At 34.3% G+C, this 17,306-nt stretch overlaps 4 protein-coding genes across 5 annotated transcripts; 3 read left to right on the top strand and 1 right to left on the bottom strand.

The window, feature by feature from the left end:
• Positions 1-603: 603 nt before the first annotated feature.
• LOC101203934 (dynamin-related protein 1E) lies at positions 604-5,282 on the top strand. The gene is made up of 15 exons (XM_004133908.3): positions 604-949; positions 1,253-1,316; positions 1,415-1,522; positions 1,689-1,790; positions 2,128-2,178; positions 2,281-2,342; positions 2,615-2,705; positions 2,824-2,888; positions 3,106-3,300; positions 3,397-3,516; positions 3,602-3,672; positions 3,794-4,019; positions 4,123-4,173; positions 4,288-4,677; positions 4,968-5,282. Exons 1-15 carry the CDS (start codon positions 809-811, stop codon positions 5,094-5,096), a joined length of 1,866 nt encoding a protein of 621 aa, XP_004133956.1. The 5' UTR covers positions 604-808; the 3' UTR covers positions 5,097-5,282.
• Positions 5,283-6,299: 1,017 nt separating this feature from the next.
• Positions 6,300-11,701, top strand: LOC101204423 (nucleolar GTP-binding protein 1). Its single transcript, XM_011652531.2, has 14 exons — positions 6,300-6,484; positions 6,815-6,948; positions 7,307-7,433; positions 7,552-7,616; positions 7,740-7,853; positions 8,299-8,373; positions 8,704-8,742; positions 8,820-8,891; positions 9,177-9,290; positions 9,547-9,618; positions 9,707-9,743; positions 10,263-10,375; positions 10,808-11,014; positions 11,178-11,701. The coding sequence occupies exons 1-14, from the start codon at positions 6,397-6,399 to the stop codon at positions 11,253-11,255; spliced, it is 1,335 nt and encodes a 444-aa protein (XP_011650833.1). The 5' UTR covers positions 6,300-6,396; the 3' UTR covers positions 11,256-11,701.
• Positions 11,079-12,617, bottom strand: LOC101204909 (phosphatidylinositol N-acetylglucosaminyltransferase subunit P). Its single transcript, XM_004133912.3, has 3 exons — positions 12,165-12,617; positions 11,787-11,905; positions 11,079-11,652 (listed from the first exon to the last, which is right to left on the bottom strand). The coding sequence occupies exons 1-3, from the start codon at positions 12,404-12,406 to the stop codon at positions 11,534-11,536; spliced, it is 480 nt and encodes a 159-aa protein (XP_004133960.1). The 5' UTR covers positions 12,407-12,617; the 3' UTR covers positions 11,079-11,533.
• A 902-nt stretch (positions 12,618-13,519) lies between these two features.
• LOC101204669 (UMP-CMP kinase 3) lies at positions 13,520-17,178 on the top strand. Of its 2 annotated transcripts, none has more exons than XM_004133911.3 (10): positions 13,520-13,664; positions 14,473-14,533; positions 14,690-14,741; positions 14,824-14,941; positions 15,382-15,538; positions 15,693-15,773; positions 15,863-15,970; positions 16,070-16,141; positions 16,669-16,716; positions 16,944-17,178. In XM_004133911.3, exons 2-9 carry the CDS (start codon positions 14,501-14,503, stop codon positions 16,675-16,677), a joined length of 630 nt encoding a protein of 209 aa, XP_004133959.1. In that variant the 5' UTR covers positions 13,520-13,664; positions 14,473-14,500; the 3' UTR covers positions 16,678-16,716; positions 16,944-17,178. The 2 variants fall into 2 exon arrangements, with proteins under 2 accessions (XP_004133959.1, XP_011650831.1); XM_011652529.2 differs by having other exon boundaries at positions 13,646-13,664; positions 14,477-14,533.
• The last annotated feature ends 128 nt before the right edge of the window (positions 17,179-17,306 follow it).

The following is a 17,306-nucleotide window of genomic DNA, read 5'->3' as shown; positions in this document are numbered from 1 at the left end:
CTATGCCTATTTAAGTTTAAGATATAAAAGGGATTATATAATTCATCCAATTTTAATGCACATTTAAAAAAAAAGAACAAATTTAACGCATAATATTAGGAAGTTGAAATTTAACTAAGATGCAAAATTTAGTTTCAAATTTAAATTTGGATTATATTTTTTTACATATAGTGAAATTTATGATATTATGTTATTTAAAATAAATTTTTAATCATAACAATATGTTATAATCTATATAAAATAGATACTTAAACGATAATATTTTGTATATATTTTAGTTTATTTAAAAGAATAGGTGAAGAAAATTGAGAATCAGATCCGGGCGAACCAACGGACAAACCGTAACCAAAAAAATATGTATATATATGAAATAGAATTCTTAATCTAAAATTGGTTATCCCTATAACGAACAAATTGAAAACATCCTTTGGCTTTTCTTTCTAGAATTTGCCTTCCTAGTGGGCTCCACCATTACAGCATTACAAATATTCAAATTTCAAAATTTGAAAAACCACACGTGCGTTACACACGCGCAGCGTATTTTAGCCAACCGTCAATAACATTGTGTATTTTAGCCGCTTTCAACGGGCCTTTGACGACTGTCCTAAAAGGCTAAAGTAGCGAGAGAGAGCAAGCACTGTTCTCTTTTCTTCATCAGCTCTTCATTCTTTCTCCCACACTTTCGATTCCTTTGAACAGTCCTCAAATTCTCTCTCCTTTCTCCCTTTAGCATCAATTCTTGTATTTGGGTTTTGTTTATCTTTGATTTCGAGTTGACTGTTCGGTTGATTTTTGGTTTGTGTTTGAGATGACGACCATGGAGAGCTTGATTGGGCTGGTGAATCGGATTCAGAGAGCTTGTACTATGCTTGGTGACTATGGTGGTGGTGATAACACCTTTTCTTCTCTCTGGGAAGCTCTTCCCTCTGTTGCTGTTGTCGGTGGCCAGGTTCTAGTTCTTTCTTTCATTTCTCTCTGTTTTCGCTTCAATTTTGTTTTCTTCTTGTTAGTTCTGTAACAAGTATTGGCAATTCTCTTCAAATATAGAGGAATTGTGGTTGATGGGAGAAGTTTCGGGGTTAATCCTTCGGAGCAGAGTTAGGTTGCTGAATACTTTGTTTATAGTTAGGGTTTTGGGGATATGGAAGAGTTTTTCACTGTTGGAACTAAACCATTTCTTTTCGTAAAAAATAATTCTCTTGGGGTTTATCGTTTTTCTCTGACTGTTCAGTTTATTTCTCTCTCAAAACAGAGTTCTGGAAAATCTTCAGTTCTTGAAAGTATAGTTGGTCGCGATTTCCTTCCGAGAGGTTCAGGTGAGGCAATTTGATCCTTTAGGTTTAATTCAAGTTTTTATAGTTTACGAGCTAGTGTACATTGCTTAATTAGGTTATACTTTTTTTGATAAATGCAGGGATAGTGACTCGACGGCCGTTAGTGTTGCAGCTTCACAAGACAGAGCAGGGGTCGCAAGAGTATGCTGAGTTTCTTCATCTTCCTAAGAGGCGATTTACGGACTTCGGTATGATGACCATTTCCATGTGGTTCTATGATAGTTATGGGTTAAATTACAAGTTTAGTTCCCGAACATCGTTATTTGTGTATATTTGCTAGTCTTGTACGTAATTCCCATCTGTTGTTCTAGCTTGTTGTAATTGATCCTGTCCTCTTCTTTTAATGCACTGCAGCTGCCGTCCGCAAAGAAATTCAAGACGAAACTGACAGAGTAACTGGGAAGACAAAACAGATATCCCCAGTTCCCATTCATCTTAGCATTTACTCTCCAAATGGTATGTGATCTTTCGCCTGCTTTCACGTGGCTCATTCACCATGGTTGTCAGAGTTTGTTCATTCCGTAGTTGCCTGAACAATGTTTAATTTATTACGTGTCTTTGTGATTCCTCTCAGTTCAATTTGTTGGTGTTCCCTGTACTTTACTAATTCCATTTATAATTGTAGCATCTTCTACATCTTTTTTTTATTACTATTTTTTAAATTTTGCTTTCTTTTCTTGCTATGTTTGATCTTTAACGTACATTTGTTCTGCAATATATTTTCCGCTACTTTTCACCTCTTATACGGCTGTTTTAGTACGCTTATGACACTTGGTTTCTTTCATTTTTTCAGTTGTCAACCTGACTCTTATTGATTTACCTGGATTAACAAAAGTTGCAGTAGGTATGTAGATATGTTTCAGCTGATTAACATTTTGACAAAACGAGATTTGTGTACTTTTATTTATTTATTTATTATAATTATTATTTTACTTTTTAATTTTAGAGGGACAGCCTGAAAGTATCGTTGAAGACATCGAGGCCATGGTTCGAACTTACGTTGAGAAGGTAGTGAGATTATGTATGTTCATTTTCAGTAATAATTATTGTGTGATGGGCAGTTAAGCCTTGCATAAAAAATCCTTTTAGGAGCATGTTATGGTGCTCACCTTCTCCAGTGTCCAGTACTTCTATTCAAGCAATTTGTGTATTTGACTTATCCTCCTCCTCATTTGCTATGTTGATTACGGAAATATATATTTTGTTTGTGCTCTGCTGCTGTTTTAGTTGCGAATATATTAGTACGAAATGTGAATTTGTATCATGTGTACCTTTTACAGCCTAATTGCATTATTCTTGCAATATCTCCTGCCAATCAAGACATAGCAACTTCGGATGCTATTAAACTTGCAAGGGAAGTGGACGCATCTGGTATGTTCTGCTTGTAGTTCCCTTTCTTTTCTTCTTCTCTCCCATTTTTGTCCTTTAAATTTCTGTAAAATTTACATCTTTTCAAGCTGGTAATTATGTTGTGTTTTGCGATGATTAGGGGAAAGGACTTTTGGGGTGTTGACGAAGCTTGACTTGATGGACAAAGGAACTAATGCTTTGGATGTAAGTTGTTATCCTGTATTAGTTTTGAGGTCTTGCTAGGGGAAATCTTATTACAGCAAAGATTGAATTCTTAATGAGTAATGTAGAATGCTCAAAGATTCAAAGTTGAACTTCATAGTTATTTTTCGTTAGTTATAACTCCTACAGTATCAATGAATTATATATATGCTTTAGTTTAAAGGAAAAATTGAAACATATATGTTCATTTTTGTAAAAGGTTTTGGAAGGAAGATCATATCGACTACAACACCCATGGGTTGGCATAGTGAACCGATCTCAAGCTGACATAAACAAAAATGTAGATATGATTATTGCTAGACGTAAAGAGCGTGAGTACTTTGCAACTAGTCCTGACTATGGACACTTAGCAAATAAAATGGGATCAGAGTATCTTGCTAAGCTCTTATCAAAGGTTTGGTTCTAAGTTCTGATTTTTATTGCCTTTCAGTATAATTTTTGTTTTGCAAAAAATATCATCTTTATTTACTGTGAATTCTTGTTCTTGTAGCATTTGGAGTCTGTGATTAGAGCTCGTATACCCAGTATCACCTCTTTGATTAACAAAAGCATCGATGAACTTGAATCTGAGATGGATCATCTTGGCAGACCTATTGCTGTTGATGCTGGAGTGAGCAACTTATCACTCTTGTTATATTATAGATTGTAAAATTCTTTACCATTACGCTACCTTCTACTTACCTGTTTTATTTCAGGCTCAATTGTATACTATTTTGGAACTTTGTCGTGCTTTCGATCGAATTTTCAAGGAGCATTTGGAAGGAGGGTAAAGCATTTTGTAAATGTTTTTGTTCTCCCTACTCTGATTTTTTTTCTCAATATTATGAATTGGGTTCTATTTTTGTTAACAAATCACAATAATTTTTTGAGTTACATTATTCCACTAGGCGACCTGGAGGTGATCGTATATACGGGGTTTTCGACCATCAGCTTCCTGCTGCTTTGAGAAAGCTTCCTTTCGATCGCCATCTTTCCATGCAGAATGTGAGGAAAATTGTTTCAGAGGCAGATGGCTATCAACCTCACTTGATCGCCCCAGAGCAAGGTTATCGACGTCTTATTGAGGGGTCCCTAAATTATTTCAGGGGACCAGCTGAAGCTTCTGTAGATGCTGTACGTTGCTCCTTTTGCTTCTTGTCCAATTGGACTTTATTGCTCATTTTTTTACCTATTCATCATTTTTAGAGCGTTTATTAACATGTGAACTTTCATTTAGGTTCACTTTGTTTTAAAAGAACTGGTGAGGAAGTCTATTGGAGAAACACAGGTAAATAATACTGGTTCATTTGGCTCATGGGGTCCTCCTCATTATGAAAGTTTGTTACGAGATAGATACGTACACACGGAGGTTAATTCTCACATTTTGGTATGGAAATATCAGGAATTAAAGCGCTTCCCAACCTTACAAGCTGAGATTGCTGCTGCTTCAAATGAGGCCTTGGAAAGATTTCGTGAGGAGAGTAAGAAGACAGTGATTCGACTTGTTGACATGGAATCTTCCTACTTGACCGTGGATTTCTTTAGAAGACTTCCTCAAGAGATTGAGAAAGCCGGAGGCCCAGCAGCAACAGCAGCAGCAGCTGCCTCCTCGGGAGGAGATCGATACTCAGAGGGTCATTTTCGAAGAATAGGATCAAACGTTTCCTCATATATAGGAATGGTATCGGACACTTTGAGGAATACTATCCCAAAAGCAGTGGTTTATTGCCAAGTCAAGGAAGCCAAGCAATCGTTACTTAATTATTTCTACACACTCTTAGGGAAGAAAGAGGTATTTCGTTTATTTATTCTCACTTTCAATTTAGAAAAACTTATCCTTATAACTGTTGGGTGCAGAATTTGAATCTTCGTCTATACCGATGCTTTAATCGTTGAGTTACATTGATGTTGCTCGATGTATGTCAACTGGTTGAGACATACATCCTCAATCAACAATTCTGAAAGTTCGAGTCCCAAACTCGATAAAAACTAATAGAGCTATTGTTTTCTTTTTCAACGGGTGATTTTTGGTCATTAACTTGTGAGAATTTTAGAATCATGATTTATTATTGATCTTATCAGGCCAAACAGCTTTCTCAATTACTGGATGAAGACCCTGCCCTAATGGAGAGAAGACAGCAATGTTCAAAGAGGCTTGAGCTCTACAAGGCAGCCAGGGACGAGATCGATTCGGTGTCGTGGGCACGTTGAGTTCGGTATATCAAACGTCTTGTATGATACAGCTGAATTTCTTGGATTTGTTTCTATTCTTTTGTAGTAGTTATCTTCAAATGATGTATTTTTAGTTATTATGATATTAACAATGATGGTTGTGGTGATCTTGCATTCCCCAAGTAATATAATATATATATATATATATATATGCCTTATATAGTTTTGATTGGCCTTGCAACTTTTTATATTATTTTGATCTTTTTGTTGGATAATTTGATTGAATCTATATGGTGTATTTTTAGTTTGAAGATGATACATGTATTTTGATAATAAATTTATATAATACAATAATGTAGTAAAGTTGGAGTTTCATTCAAATATGAACAATAAAAGGAATTGAAAAAGAAAAGTATGTTCTTATTTTTCTAACGTTGGATTTGTTTGTGTACAGACTTGTTATTACTAAAATCACAATTGCTAATAATTATTTTTGAAGTTAAAAAATTTAAATACCCACACCCATTTTATTTATGTATGTGTGTTTGACATGCTTAATTCCACGAATTAAATATATACCTAATTGTTATTTTGTGATACATATTTTTCATCACAATTTGATTGCATTTCAAATTCATAACTAAATAGTTATGAATAATTGTTATTTTGTGATACATTATTTTTTTCATCACGATTTGATTGCATTTCAAATTCATAACTAAATAGTCATATTTGATTTCTCTCGGTAGGTTCGTAGTCATCGGATTTTTATAGTCACCAATTTTTGACACATTTATAAAATCTTAAACTAAATAGTCATCAATTTTTGACACATTTATAAAATCTTAAACTAAACAATCCCCAAATGAGATATTTACATAATGGTTTATAGTGGTCTTGCATTCAAAATATCATTTTAGTTTTATATACTAATTTGTTCAAATTTAATATTTATAAATTTTAATGTTCAATTTTAATTTTAATACTTGATTGGAGTTTGATTAAATAAAAACAAAGTTCTTCTAGCATTAAAATTCAAATTTGATAATAAAATGTGATTAAATTTAGAGATTTTTAAATTAGTAAAATAAATTACAATATTTAATTTTATGAACGATAGTCTAATCATTATTCGAGATAGAATTTGATAGAGTTAGTAAATATTTTATAAAATTATCTCTTTTTAAAAATTTTCCTTAAATTTAAGATTTTTGGAAAATATAAGAACTAAGAAAAATAATATCCTGGAACGGAACATACGTCGGCACTTTGAAAACCAACAAATAAGGTTAGAGTCCTCTCATGGAGCTACGGACCTGACCGGAGAAGCTTTGTCGGAATGAATGGCGCTTGCAGCACCGTCTTCCAGCTCTGCCAGAGCCCTCCCTTTAAACTTCTCATCATCCGACGCTTCAATGTTTTCAACGGTTCTGATTTTATATATATCTTTTTTGCCTCTCCCTTGCTTGATTGTGTTGTTCAGGAGGATGATGAGTTTTCCTCTCTCTTACATTGCTTTTCCAATTGCTATTTTATGGTTGAAATTGACGTTGATACGGGCCGCCGCTGCCGCCATTTCTTAGTTTCCTGAATGATACTTTGGTTATCTATCGAAATATGTTCTCTCACTTCATTTTGAAATCGATTTTTGTTCGCCTGTGGATTAGGAACAAGGAGTAAGATAGAGTACTTGAGAGTTCAGTACTTTTTTTTGGGGCTAGTTTCTGATATTTGCTATATGTCTTCTTCTTGTGCAGGTATGCACGTGAGTAGGAGTTCTAGGATTTATCCAAATCAATGCTTCTGTAGGTCGATTCAAACTGAAACATATAACGTTGTCCGTGGTAGTTACATACCGAAAACTGAAACAAAGGATCAAAATGAAGCGAAGGTATTTGGTTATTTTTTCATTTACTTTAATTTTGAGGTTGTGGCATTGTATATCTTAAACTAAAATTCTGGGACGCTAAGTTAAATTCTGAAGTTCGGTATTAGTTTGAAGGATCCACCTTAAACTAAAATTGATTTTGTTGATTAGAATGCTCAGTATCTCATTTCTTTTGCTTGGTTTGTCATATTAGCATTTCATAATTTATACTATCTCTCTCTACCCCTTTTCATTAGTTTTTAATACGTGCATATTTTTCACTTGGGGGATATAGCTTCATGTTTAGCTCTTTTGCAGTGGTCTTTTACTTGCATTCTAATTGAAAGAAGATGGGTTAATGTCTCATGTTCTGGTTTTCCAGAAAAAGGACGAACCATCAAAGAGTCTTGAGAACATGGGTGCATTTCAAAAGCTGCCCATGGTGATGCCATCTATTGATATTTTGCATTCTGCACTAAAGACGGCGAAGAGGGTTAGCCCTACAAAGGGTACTTTTAGTAGCATGCGGTTCTGTTTCAGTGTTTGTTTGGCCGATTGTGTGACCTGATTTGGAGGAAACCGAATTCAAACCACCTGATTGTGTTGACGTTTTTGTTATTTTTTCAGGAATAGCTAATATTGCGAAGAGGGAGAGAAATAGGGGTGCTAAGCAACTTGATACACTGATGAAAGTTTGTTCTTATCCCAAATACCAGTCTTCTTTTCAACCGTTCTAAAAGAATTACCTGGTGCATTATAATTGTCAATGAAATATTGTAAAAGCCAATATTGTGACATATTGTTTCCTTTGTTAGGAATTGGCAGTTCGCTTGCGAACATACCTGGAAGAATTTCCAAAGAAAGAATATCTTCACCCTTATGAATGTTCTCTCATTGAGTTGACACTTGGAGATGGAAAGTATGAACAGGTATATCATGAAGCAACTCTATCTACGTTTTGCAGTATAAATGTGCCGCTATTTTTCTTGTCCTTCAATATTGAATTATTTCACGAACTTATAATCTTCTAATAATTAGAATCACTGATTTTGACTTGTTCTAAGGTTTTCTTGAATTCTACACATGATATTCTTGTGGTAATTTACATTTGAACTTTGGAAGATTTGAAATCTATTTTCAAAATTACAATTTAATATGTTATCCATGGTTGCTTATGTGAAGAAATTAGTTATTTTGTGAGCCATGTTAATGAGTTTTCGTGTTTTTCCTTGGTTGATAATACTTTATTTTCCTAAACCGAACCTCAATCTGTTGAAATTTACTTGTGATTCTATGACGGAATTCATTTCCACGGGGAACATTATTGTAAAGGATCATCTGTTAAGTAACGTTTCTACAATTAACCTTTAACAGGTCTTGAGAAAGGTTGATACTTTAAGGAAGAAAGTGGTATCTACAGGGAAGGAGTATGCTTCTCTCTGTGCAAAGGTTTTTATTTATTTATTATTTATTATTTTTATTTTGTCATGGTCACTGGTTCCTTCTTTGTTTTCCTTGGTTAAATCTTGTAGATTGCAGGTAGTGGAGGTGTAATTTTCACCACTTTTTTACCATATGAAAATTTTTAAAGCAATCATATTTTAAAAGGAGCAATTTTAGGGAGAAAAATTTTGAGTTAGCAAAACAAAACGTAGCTAAAAAAATCTGTCTACTTGATTAGTTACCAGTGACTACCCCCACCTCTCTCTCACACAAACATTCACAACAACGAAAAGAAAAAAAGTTTATTTTTAATTGTACTTTCATGTTGTTTTGCAGTCCGCATCAAAGCGGGATGCTGAGGAAAGTCTTAGTGTGGTTAGTTCTCTCCTTAATGAGGTTTGTTCTTTTTCGAATATGTGAAATCAATTCACATAGTGTTATTTTAAATGCAGGGTATGAAGAAAGTGGAAGAAGCCTATATTCATCAAGCAAAAGCTGTTGATGATCTGTTGCATATTGCAAAGGTATTATTTTATTTTTCTGCAATGGCTAATTGAATATCATACTTCTGTGGTAAAAGGATTTGTCGTCTTATTTTTATATTTTTGTACCATGAGCATGAGTCTCTTTTCATCTTTGAAATGAAAAGTTAGGTAGATATATATATATTTTTTAAAAAAATCATTGAATTTTTTTTTGGGACCCACGAGCTGTTTTTTATTGCTTCAGTTCATCTAAACCTGCCAGTTGTTAAAAAATTGGAACCTATATTTATTAACAATGATTTTTGATGTATACAATTCATCCAGACTTTACGGGCAATGCCAGTTGTGGACTTGGATAAACCAACCCTTTGTCTTGTGGGAGCCCCTAATGTTGGGAAGTCGTCCTTGGTTCGGATCCTCTCTACTGGGAAGCCTGAGGTGAGGTGTGCTATTATGTTCTATTTTAAACACTCATGCTTGGAAAATTCTTAAACATGCTTTTAATCACTCCAAACTAATGTATTAAGGGTTTACACTTTTGAAGGATTAAATGGTTGTTTTGCAGTGATTTTGAATACGACAAAATTGATTTTAATCATTTCAAAATCACTTCCAACTATATAGGTACTACTAGAGAGAATCTTGGCCCTGAATAATGTGATGAATCTTTCTTTCTATTATTGTTTTCCATTAGATCTGTAACTACCCATTCACTACACGAGGAATACTGATGGGTCATACAGTCCTAAACTACCAGCATTTTCAGGTGATATTTTGCTCTAAAATACATGGATAACATATCTCTCCCTCCCTCTCTCGATTCAACTTATTCTCTTCAAATCTGATTGCTGCAGGTAACGGATACCCCTGGACTTCTGAGAAGATCTGATGGTAATTGCATTTTAATGCTCTGGATATCTTCTTGCAAAAAACTATAAATTTCAGTTTTTCTTTTCTTTCTAATCCATGCAATTAATTTAAGTGCCAGTCTCGTGGCATCTCTTCTTCTATTTAGTCAAGGGGTTAGTTAAAATGAGTCAAAATTTCTACAACGTCCAAAATATGGTACTCTCAAATTTGTGAAGTAATACCAATATCATGTCGGCGAGGGATTTTTTTAGAAAAAATCGTGGAAACTATACGATATGATAAATTAAATTTAACACCTCATATTACATTTATAAATGGTTACCAATGTGTCGGTGTTGGATTCTTTAGGACTGTACGAATTGATAAATTAAATTTACACGTGATTTATAAATGGTCACTATTCATATTTATATTATCAGCATGATGTCTATATTTCTCGATACTTTTGACATAGAGCTGATCCTTCTCCACATCTCAAGAAAAGAAATGTGCCTCTCAGTATGAATGTCGAACTTATTAACCTGTCCTACGGATCCGCAGATGATAGAAACAATTTGGAGAAGTTAACTCTTGCTGTGCTATCACATCTTCCAACGGCAGTGCTATTTGTACATGATCTGTCTGGCGAATGTGGCACTTCACCTTCCGATCAGGTATCACTGGGCCAATCTTTATTTTCAAATTTAATACAATACCTAAAGTGGGGAAAAATATCAGTACGAATTTATGGTTGTTTGTTTAGTTCATTGACATGTGGGGTTTAGGAATTTAGATATATCTTAACCAACTGAGCTAGTTATGTTTAAGTTGTTAGTAGGGTTTAATGCTTGAACAAATATGTTTGATTCAAACAGTTCCATATTATAGTGTTCTACAGGGAGAACATCCAACAACCATTAACAATTTTGATATCTAAGTTTCAATGTTCTCTTCTGTGAGAGTTTGAATTTGACATGAACCACATCTCCAAACAGAAATCCGCCAATCCGGCGACTATAGTCTATAACTGACTGGACAGAAATGTCAAATTGTTTTAATTGTTATCTCTTTCACCCTAATATGCATTGAGCCTATATATTTTACAGTTTGCCATCTACAAAGAAATGAAGGAAAGATATGGCAGCCATCTATGGCTCAATGTTGTCTCTAAATGTGATCTTCTGAAAGAGTCTCCTGTAACCTTCAGCACGGAAAACTGTGATCACGACGATATTGAACTACAAAAGTACCGGCGATTTGGACCCGATGGAGCCTTACTGGTTTCGGTTAAGAATGATATAGGACTTAACGAGGTAATTGTTTGTGCAAGCCTAAGCCTTTTTCTTTTAGTTATAGAATTGTTAATTCTTGGAATAGTTTATGGTATCAAAAGTTGTAAAAGTGCTTCACATTACAAGAATTGGTTCGTAAAAATATTCTAAGATTGAATGTTCTAATTACTTGCAATATTTGCAGTTGAAAGAAAGAGTACATGAAATGCTGGTTTCCCAGATGACTCGAATCAAAGAACAAAAGGCGACCGAAGAAACATGACATCAATGGAAACTTCTGACCTCATAGCATCCGAAAAGGTGCACTCTGATGGCGAAACCAGGATTTCAAATCCGTTAGGGCTTGCTACTACAACATTACTCAATGAATGTTTGGAAGATCCCAAACACGGTCATTACGCACCCCTTTGCAGATATTCTCTATCGAAGAACTAACATGAAGCTATCAGCAATTCCGTAATTTATAGTTGTCATAGCAAGATCGATTTCTTCTTTTTTCCCAGCCATATGCTGCGGGATTTTCCTTTAGAGTTGCCAATATCATTTCTTATTATTGAACATAAGCTTGTTGATTCTGTTGATACCAATATCGGATATCGGTTCGATAGGCTGATCTTGTTCCAAACAAGCAGAGATAGATGGCTCTTTACTGAATTCATCTAGAGAAACACAAATTTGATTAACATAAAAACAATCCATTAGTTTCAATTCCTTACAATCCAACCCTTTTTTTCAGATCATTAAATTAAACCTTAAAATGAAATGAAATAAACTAAAATGAAAATAAAATTACCAAATATGATATGAAAGGAAGTTGGGGGTGGAGTGGACAAAAAGTTGAGACCAATGTAGAACATCAATGCCAATGCGATTGAAACCATTACAAAAACTGGCACCGCCAGAGCCCAGTACCTGCACACAGTATCATCTCATTTCGGTCACTAAACCAAACAATATTATGATTATCATTATGATCTTATTTTCCTTCCTTATGCACACTTCCTATGAAGAGCACATGCCAATGACCTTCTTCATTAATAGCATGTTTTTGTTATAAATTTGTGAATGTTTATGCACTATTCCTATTTTGACTGTAGAGTAGAGTGGTAAAATGAGGTTTAAATTTGTAATTCTAATGGCGAAGAGAATACGAATTGGGCGTAGTACTGACCTGCTAGGATAGTAATAGATTCCAATGGAATGAAGGGAAGAGTGAGGAAGATATGCCCAAATCAAGTATATAACTGTAGCAACGACGGTTGAGATTGAACCGACGAAGCCATAAACTTCCGAAGGTTTGGGGCCATGTTCTCCCGATAATCCAAACCCAGGACCTTTCTCGTCTCTAGCTCTTCGTCTCTTTGATACACTCAATATTCTTCTAGGGCTACTAACGGAGCACGGATCTTCCATTGATCCAATTGATTCCCGATCTTGGATTCCTCGAGCACAATGAGAAGAAGCGCGTTTCGAAATTAACCTTCTGTTTCCAAGATTGTGAAGGATTTTCAAATCAAAATGGAGGTGATTTTGGAATGAATGATAGAAGACCTACTTGGCGACGAAGATGGGAGAGAGAAATAGAAGAAATAAACATAAACGTACAACAGATTTTATTTTTATGGTTATATATTTCTCCTCATATCATGGTCTTCTTTTTAATTAGTTAATGTGGGGATTTGATCGTATTCACCGTAGGTTAAAATTCCCTTCATTAATGGTCACATTTGTAATCGGTGAAATTGGACTTAACAGATTAGGTTGAAGGCCAAAAAGAAAAAAAGTTAGTCGTCAAAAGATTCAAAGTGGGAAAGTGGACCTCGACTTGCTAATAGAATCCATTTGAAAATACTCCAAGCTTAGTTGGCTCACGAGCAAGCCAGTTCATTAGTTAAAAGCGCACTTCCAACCTAGAGAATTTTTACCAATATTATTTCTCATTCTTCGATTGACTAGAAAATCGTATCTTTTATGTATAAATCTAACGTTAAACTCTGAAATCTTAATGATATGTTTTTTTCTTCCTATTTAGATACATAAGTAGAATTAAAAAATTTATTGAACTTTTGTTGGTCATAATTAATTTTTTTTAAGTATAACAATTGGAGGATCCAAATCTTCTCCTTCAAGAATTTGCTATTACTAATTTTATTCCATTTAAATTCACAATACTTTAATATTAATTATACATTATACAAACGTAATTGGAAGAAAGTAATAAAGAAAAAAAAAACGAAAGGAATTTAAGATTAAAGGGAATTTAAAACAATTAATTTCAACATCTTTAAAGAGTGAAATAATAAATAATTAGGATCCCATCCAATTGCCCCTTAGAATTTACTCAAAGAGGAACCAACCAAAAAAATTAAAGAAGAGAAAGACCACCGTAGCCGTTGCAATTACGCGACCTCATATTAACAATTAAAAAAATAAATAAAAGAAACTTAAATAGTAAAATACATAAGTACCCCTGTAGCGACCGTAACGCTCATTTTAAGGCATAACTTACGTGCCCATTCTTACGGTCAATCCACCTCTCTATTTAACCCACCCACTGCCCCTCCTTTTATTTCCGCGTTTTCCCTCCTCTTCGATTCTTCTTCAGATCTCTCTCTCTCTCTCTCTCTCCCCCCCCCCCCCCCCCCTCTTCGCGCGCGCTCCATTTTCAACTGTAAGATTTCATGATCTCAAATCCTTCGTTTCATACCTTTCTTCATTGCATTACTTCTTCGTTGATCTCTGCATTGCCTTTCCTGTTTCCGCTTTAATTTTGCTCCTGATTTGTCTGGATCCAGTTCTGTCTTTCTTCTGCCGTTGTTAATTCGTATGGAGGATTAAGAAATTTTATAGTTACTGAGGTGTTACTTGTGTTTTTTGACTTCGTTTCATGTTTACTTTATTAGATCTGGCTTTGAAATTTTTTTACCGCCATTTTTTGGTAGGCAAATTGAGATAGAACTGATAAGTTTTTGCTTGTTCGCTTGCATTTCCTTTGTTCTGTTTGTTATCTAAATGATGATTATGTTCTATTATTTGTTGGCTTGTTTTGACCTAATCTTCATTGACGAGAGTACGATTAGTGTTTTGAATGTTGTGAAGTAGTGCATGCCTTTATTTCTGGATCCTAAATGTTGATCTTATACTGTTTTATTTGTTTATATGGATAACCACGTCAGGCAAGTTGGATCTGTAAGAAATCGGTTAAAGCTGATATGATATTCATATTAACGTTTGGAAGATTTCGATCGGTGTTTTTTTCTTCAGTGTTTGAGGATTTAGAGAATAAGTAGATTGAGGATATATGATTTTATGTCATTCACGTTTTAACGATTTATGTACTGTGCCTATTGTTCTTCCGACTTATCTTTTTAATTTCAGCATGAAAGTCATATATCGTTTTGATTCAATTTCCTGTTCTCTTCTTCTTGCTTGAGTGCTCAAACCTGATTTTGAATTATTTATATCTGGTTTCTGTGTAGATAGTTAGTTCTGTTTAGAATCAGTGTCATGGGGACTGTCGTTGATGCTGCTCCAATCAAGGTAAGTTTTGACCACGTTTTTACTTCTTATATTGAGGATTTTCCTGGACGCAAGTTTTGTGAGATGTTTGTAGTTGCTTTCTTCTTAAATGAAAATTTTAATCCTGAATTTTTAATACATTTTCTTCTGATCTACACGATTGAAATATAATTACAGGAAACTAATGGAAGCTTAGCTGAGAAGAAGCCTACAGTTGTCTTTGTTTTGGGTGAGTCTACTTTTCAACGGTTCAATGAATTCATAGGTTCTGTTTTGGGCACTAAATGATTGTTGGATTATCTATTTAACAGGTGGACCAGGAAGTGGCAAGGGTACTCAATGTGCAAATATTGTCCAACACTTTGGGTACACTCACCTTAGTGCTGGTGATCTACTCCGAGCAGAGATAAAATCTGGCTCAGAGAATGGGTATGAAACATGTCCTGGCACATATGTTGCCATAACTTGTATATGCATTTCGTGTTGTATTAACGCTTGAAATTGAATAATCATAATTTCAGTTTAGTTCTGTATTTATACGTCAACATTTTATTCTATAGTAGATTGAGATCATTTACGGTCAAGAAGTTGAAAATTTTGGATTATATCTGGGTTATAAATTATGATCATTTTAATTCTCACTTCCCAGCATTGTATTTGAAAGAGTTGAGTATTTGTGCGGAGGGTTGACATCTAAGTTAATTATCCTTTTTCCAGTATTGCTTTTTTTCTAAATGTGAATACCTCTATCATATACTATCTGGTAAATCTAACTGTTTCACGCTTTACAGCATTATACATTGTCCCAACTTTACCACTTGCATTGTATATGATATCTGCTGATTCTACCATTTTATTTCTTTTATTAGCACGATGATTCAAAACATGATCAAAGAAGGGAAGATTGTTCCTTCTGAGGTCACCATAAAGCTTCTTCAGCGAGCTATAGAGGAAACTGGCAATGAAAAATTTCTTATTGATGGATTTCCTCGTAATGAGGAAAATCGTGCTGCATTTGAAGTAGTTGTAAGTTAATTTTCTCTTTTTTCTGGCCATAGCTTTTTCATATATAAAAAAGAAAAGAAAAAAAAATATCCGATCTGTATAATTGATTGTTGAGGTTATTGTACAATCCAAGGCAGTGCTGGATTCAACTATACGTTTCATTGATGTTTTGCAGACAGGCATTGAACCATCTATAGTCCTGTTCTTTGATTGTCCTGAGGAAGAGATGGAGAAGCGCTTGTTGAGTAGGAATGAGGTTTGATACGATTAATTCCTCTTGTATTTAAATCTGTTATTTGAAAATGTAATTTCACGTTATGTATTTTCTTTATGGATATAATTCAGGGAAGAGTGGATGACAACATTGAAACAATTAGGAAGCGATTTAGGGTTTTCTTGGAGTCTAGTATTCCTGTGATTCAATATTATGAATCCAAAGAGAAAGTTCGGAAGGTTTTTGATTCTCAGTCCACACTTCAATACTTTTTGATATCTTTTTTATTCTTCTATTTTTTTAATTCTAGATTTTGAACCATGTTCTACTCTTTTTAGATTGATGCCGCGAGGCCTGTTGAGGAGGTGTTTGAATCCGTTAAAGCCGTTTTTACTCCAAAAAGTGCAAAGGTAAGTTTCCTTGATATGCTATAATTATAATTTTCTTCAACACGTCTTGCAAATTTTTAATAGAAAAGCTGGAACTCAGCCTTGATTATGTTGTTGAGGAACTCAAAGTTTCAATTGTAGCCAAATTTAGGAATTTGATTCTCAAAACCATGATTGAGAACATAACTCACGCAGTCACGCTAAGGATCTGTTTATTTGTAGGGAATTTGATAGTCCAATATCTTTACATGTCTGGTAGTTTAATGTGTCTGGAAATTATGATCTGTGGTTGTTTAATGTCTTTACATATTAGAATATTTTTTGACCTTGTGGCTAGTGCACAGAAACCATACATGCAATTCATTAGAAATTATTGTCGTAATGTGGCTGTTAATTTCACGACCTTCAAATATAAAATACATGGTCGAAAGTATTTTTGGGTTTCTAAACCACACATCTAACTATTGGGAAAGTGGTAACCAACCATGCTCACCCACACATCTAACTATTGTTATGTACTGACGTTGCTCTGGGTTTCTTTGCTGTAGGCTGAATGAGGATAACTGCCCAATAGTTTTTGCATTGTTATCTTTGAGGTAACCCTGCAATCACAAACTTCACAGATCAGCTCATCTTTTCCGTAAAATTTTATTGTAATTGTTGATCATTGAGTTTTGTCTAATGAGTCATATCTTTTCTCTTGGCTCGTAGAATGTATATAAGTTTATGATTGCAACTTGTAGAAAAGAAGTTTCATAGGTTGCATTTACCCCATGGTAACATTTGGAGTTTCTAATTTTTTATTTTTTTTTGGTTTTGGTAGGTAATGATTTTGGTGGCAGCATCAGAGTTGGATGTTTAGGTTCTATTCTATACAAGGAGTTTAACCATATTCTTATTATTGTTACCGTACCTTTTATTACTAAGATTTGTAATAGTAACTAGGAGGTTCGAAAAAAGTGTCTATGTCTTTATATTCTTCTTATTAAGATTGTATCCATTGATTTAAATAATAAAAGCATGTATTGGTTCTCTATTATTCAATGATTTTCTATTCTCTTGCATCGCTCCACCCCATCCCCATCTCTAACGTTAACGCTGCCACATAACCTCCAGCCACTTTTTGGCAGCTTCTTTACACATTTACAAAGAAAAGGACTCATCGTCAAGGGGAGAAATTGATCAT

This window comes from Cucumis sativus, chromosome 3, assembly GCF_000004075.3.
Source record: "Cucumis sativus cultivar 9930 chromosome 3, Cucumber_9930_V3, whole genome shotgun sequence".
Classification (NCBI taxonomy): Eukaryota; Viridiplantae; Streptophyta; class Magnoliopsida; order Cucurbitales; family Cucurbitaceae; genus Cucumis; species Cucumis sativus.
The sequence above is the reverse complement of the archived record's forward strand: the minus strand, read 5'-3'. Positions and strand labels throughout refer to the sequence as shown.

Bases quoted from the DNA above. Each gene is read 5' to 3' on its own strand.
- LOC101203934 (XM_004133908.3), top strand. From the start codon at position 809: ATGACGACCATGGAGAGCTTGATTGGGCTGGTGAATCGGATTCAGAGA. The intron at 1,791-2,127 runs GTATGTGATCTT...TCATTTTTTCAG, and splicing joins TAGCATTTACTCTCCAAATG to TTGTCAACCTGACTCTTATT. The intron at 3,301-3,396 runs GTTTGGTTCTAA...TTGTTCTTGTAG, and splicing joins TTGCTAAGCTCTTATCAAAG to CATTTGGAGTCTGTGATTAG.
- LOC101204423 (XM_011652531.2), top strand. From the start codon at position 6,397: ATGAATGGCGCTTGCAGCACCGTCTTCCAGCTCTGCCAGAGCCCTCCC. The intron at 6,485-6,814 runs GTTCTGATTTTA...CTTCTTGTGCAG, and splicing joins ACGCTTCAATGTTTTCAACG to GTATGCACGTGAGTAGGAGT. The intron at 6,949-7,306 runs GTATTTGGTTAT...CTGGTTTTCCAG, and splicing joins AGGATCAAAATGAAGCGAAG to AAAAAGGACGAACCATCAAA.
- LOC101204909 (XM_004133912.3), bottom strand. From the start codon at position 12,406: ATGGAAGATCCGTGCTCCGTTAGTAGCCCTAGAAGAATATTGAGTGTA. The intron at 11,906-12,164 runs GTCAGTACTACG...TACTGTGTGCAG, and splicing joins ATCTATTACTATCCTAGCAG to GTACTGGGCTCTGGCGGTGC. The intron at 11,653-11,786 runs GTAATTTTATTT...GTGTTTCTCTAG, and splicing joins TTCCTTTCATATCATATTTG to ATGAATTCAGTAAAGAGCCA.
- LOC101204669 (XM_004133911.3), top strand. From the start codon at position 14,501: ATGGGGACTGTCGTTGATGCTGCTCCAATCAAG. The intron at 14,942-15,381 runs GTATGAAACATG...TTCTTTTATTAG, and splicing joins AAATCTGGCTCAGAGAATGG to CACGATGATTCAAAACATGA. The intron at 15,539-15,692 runs GTAAGTTAATTT...GATGTTTTGCAG, and splicing joins GTGCTGCATTTGAAGTAGTT to ACAGGCATTGAACCATCTAT.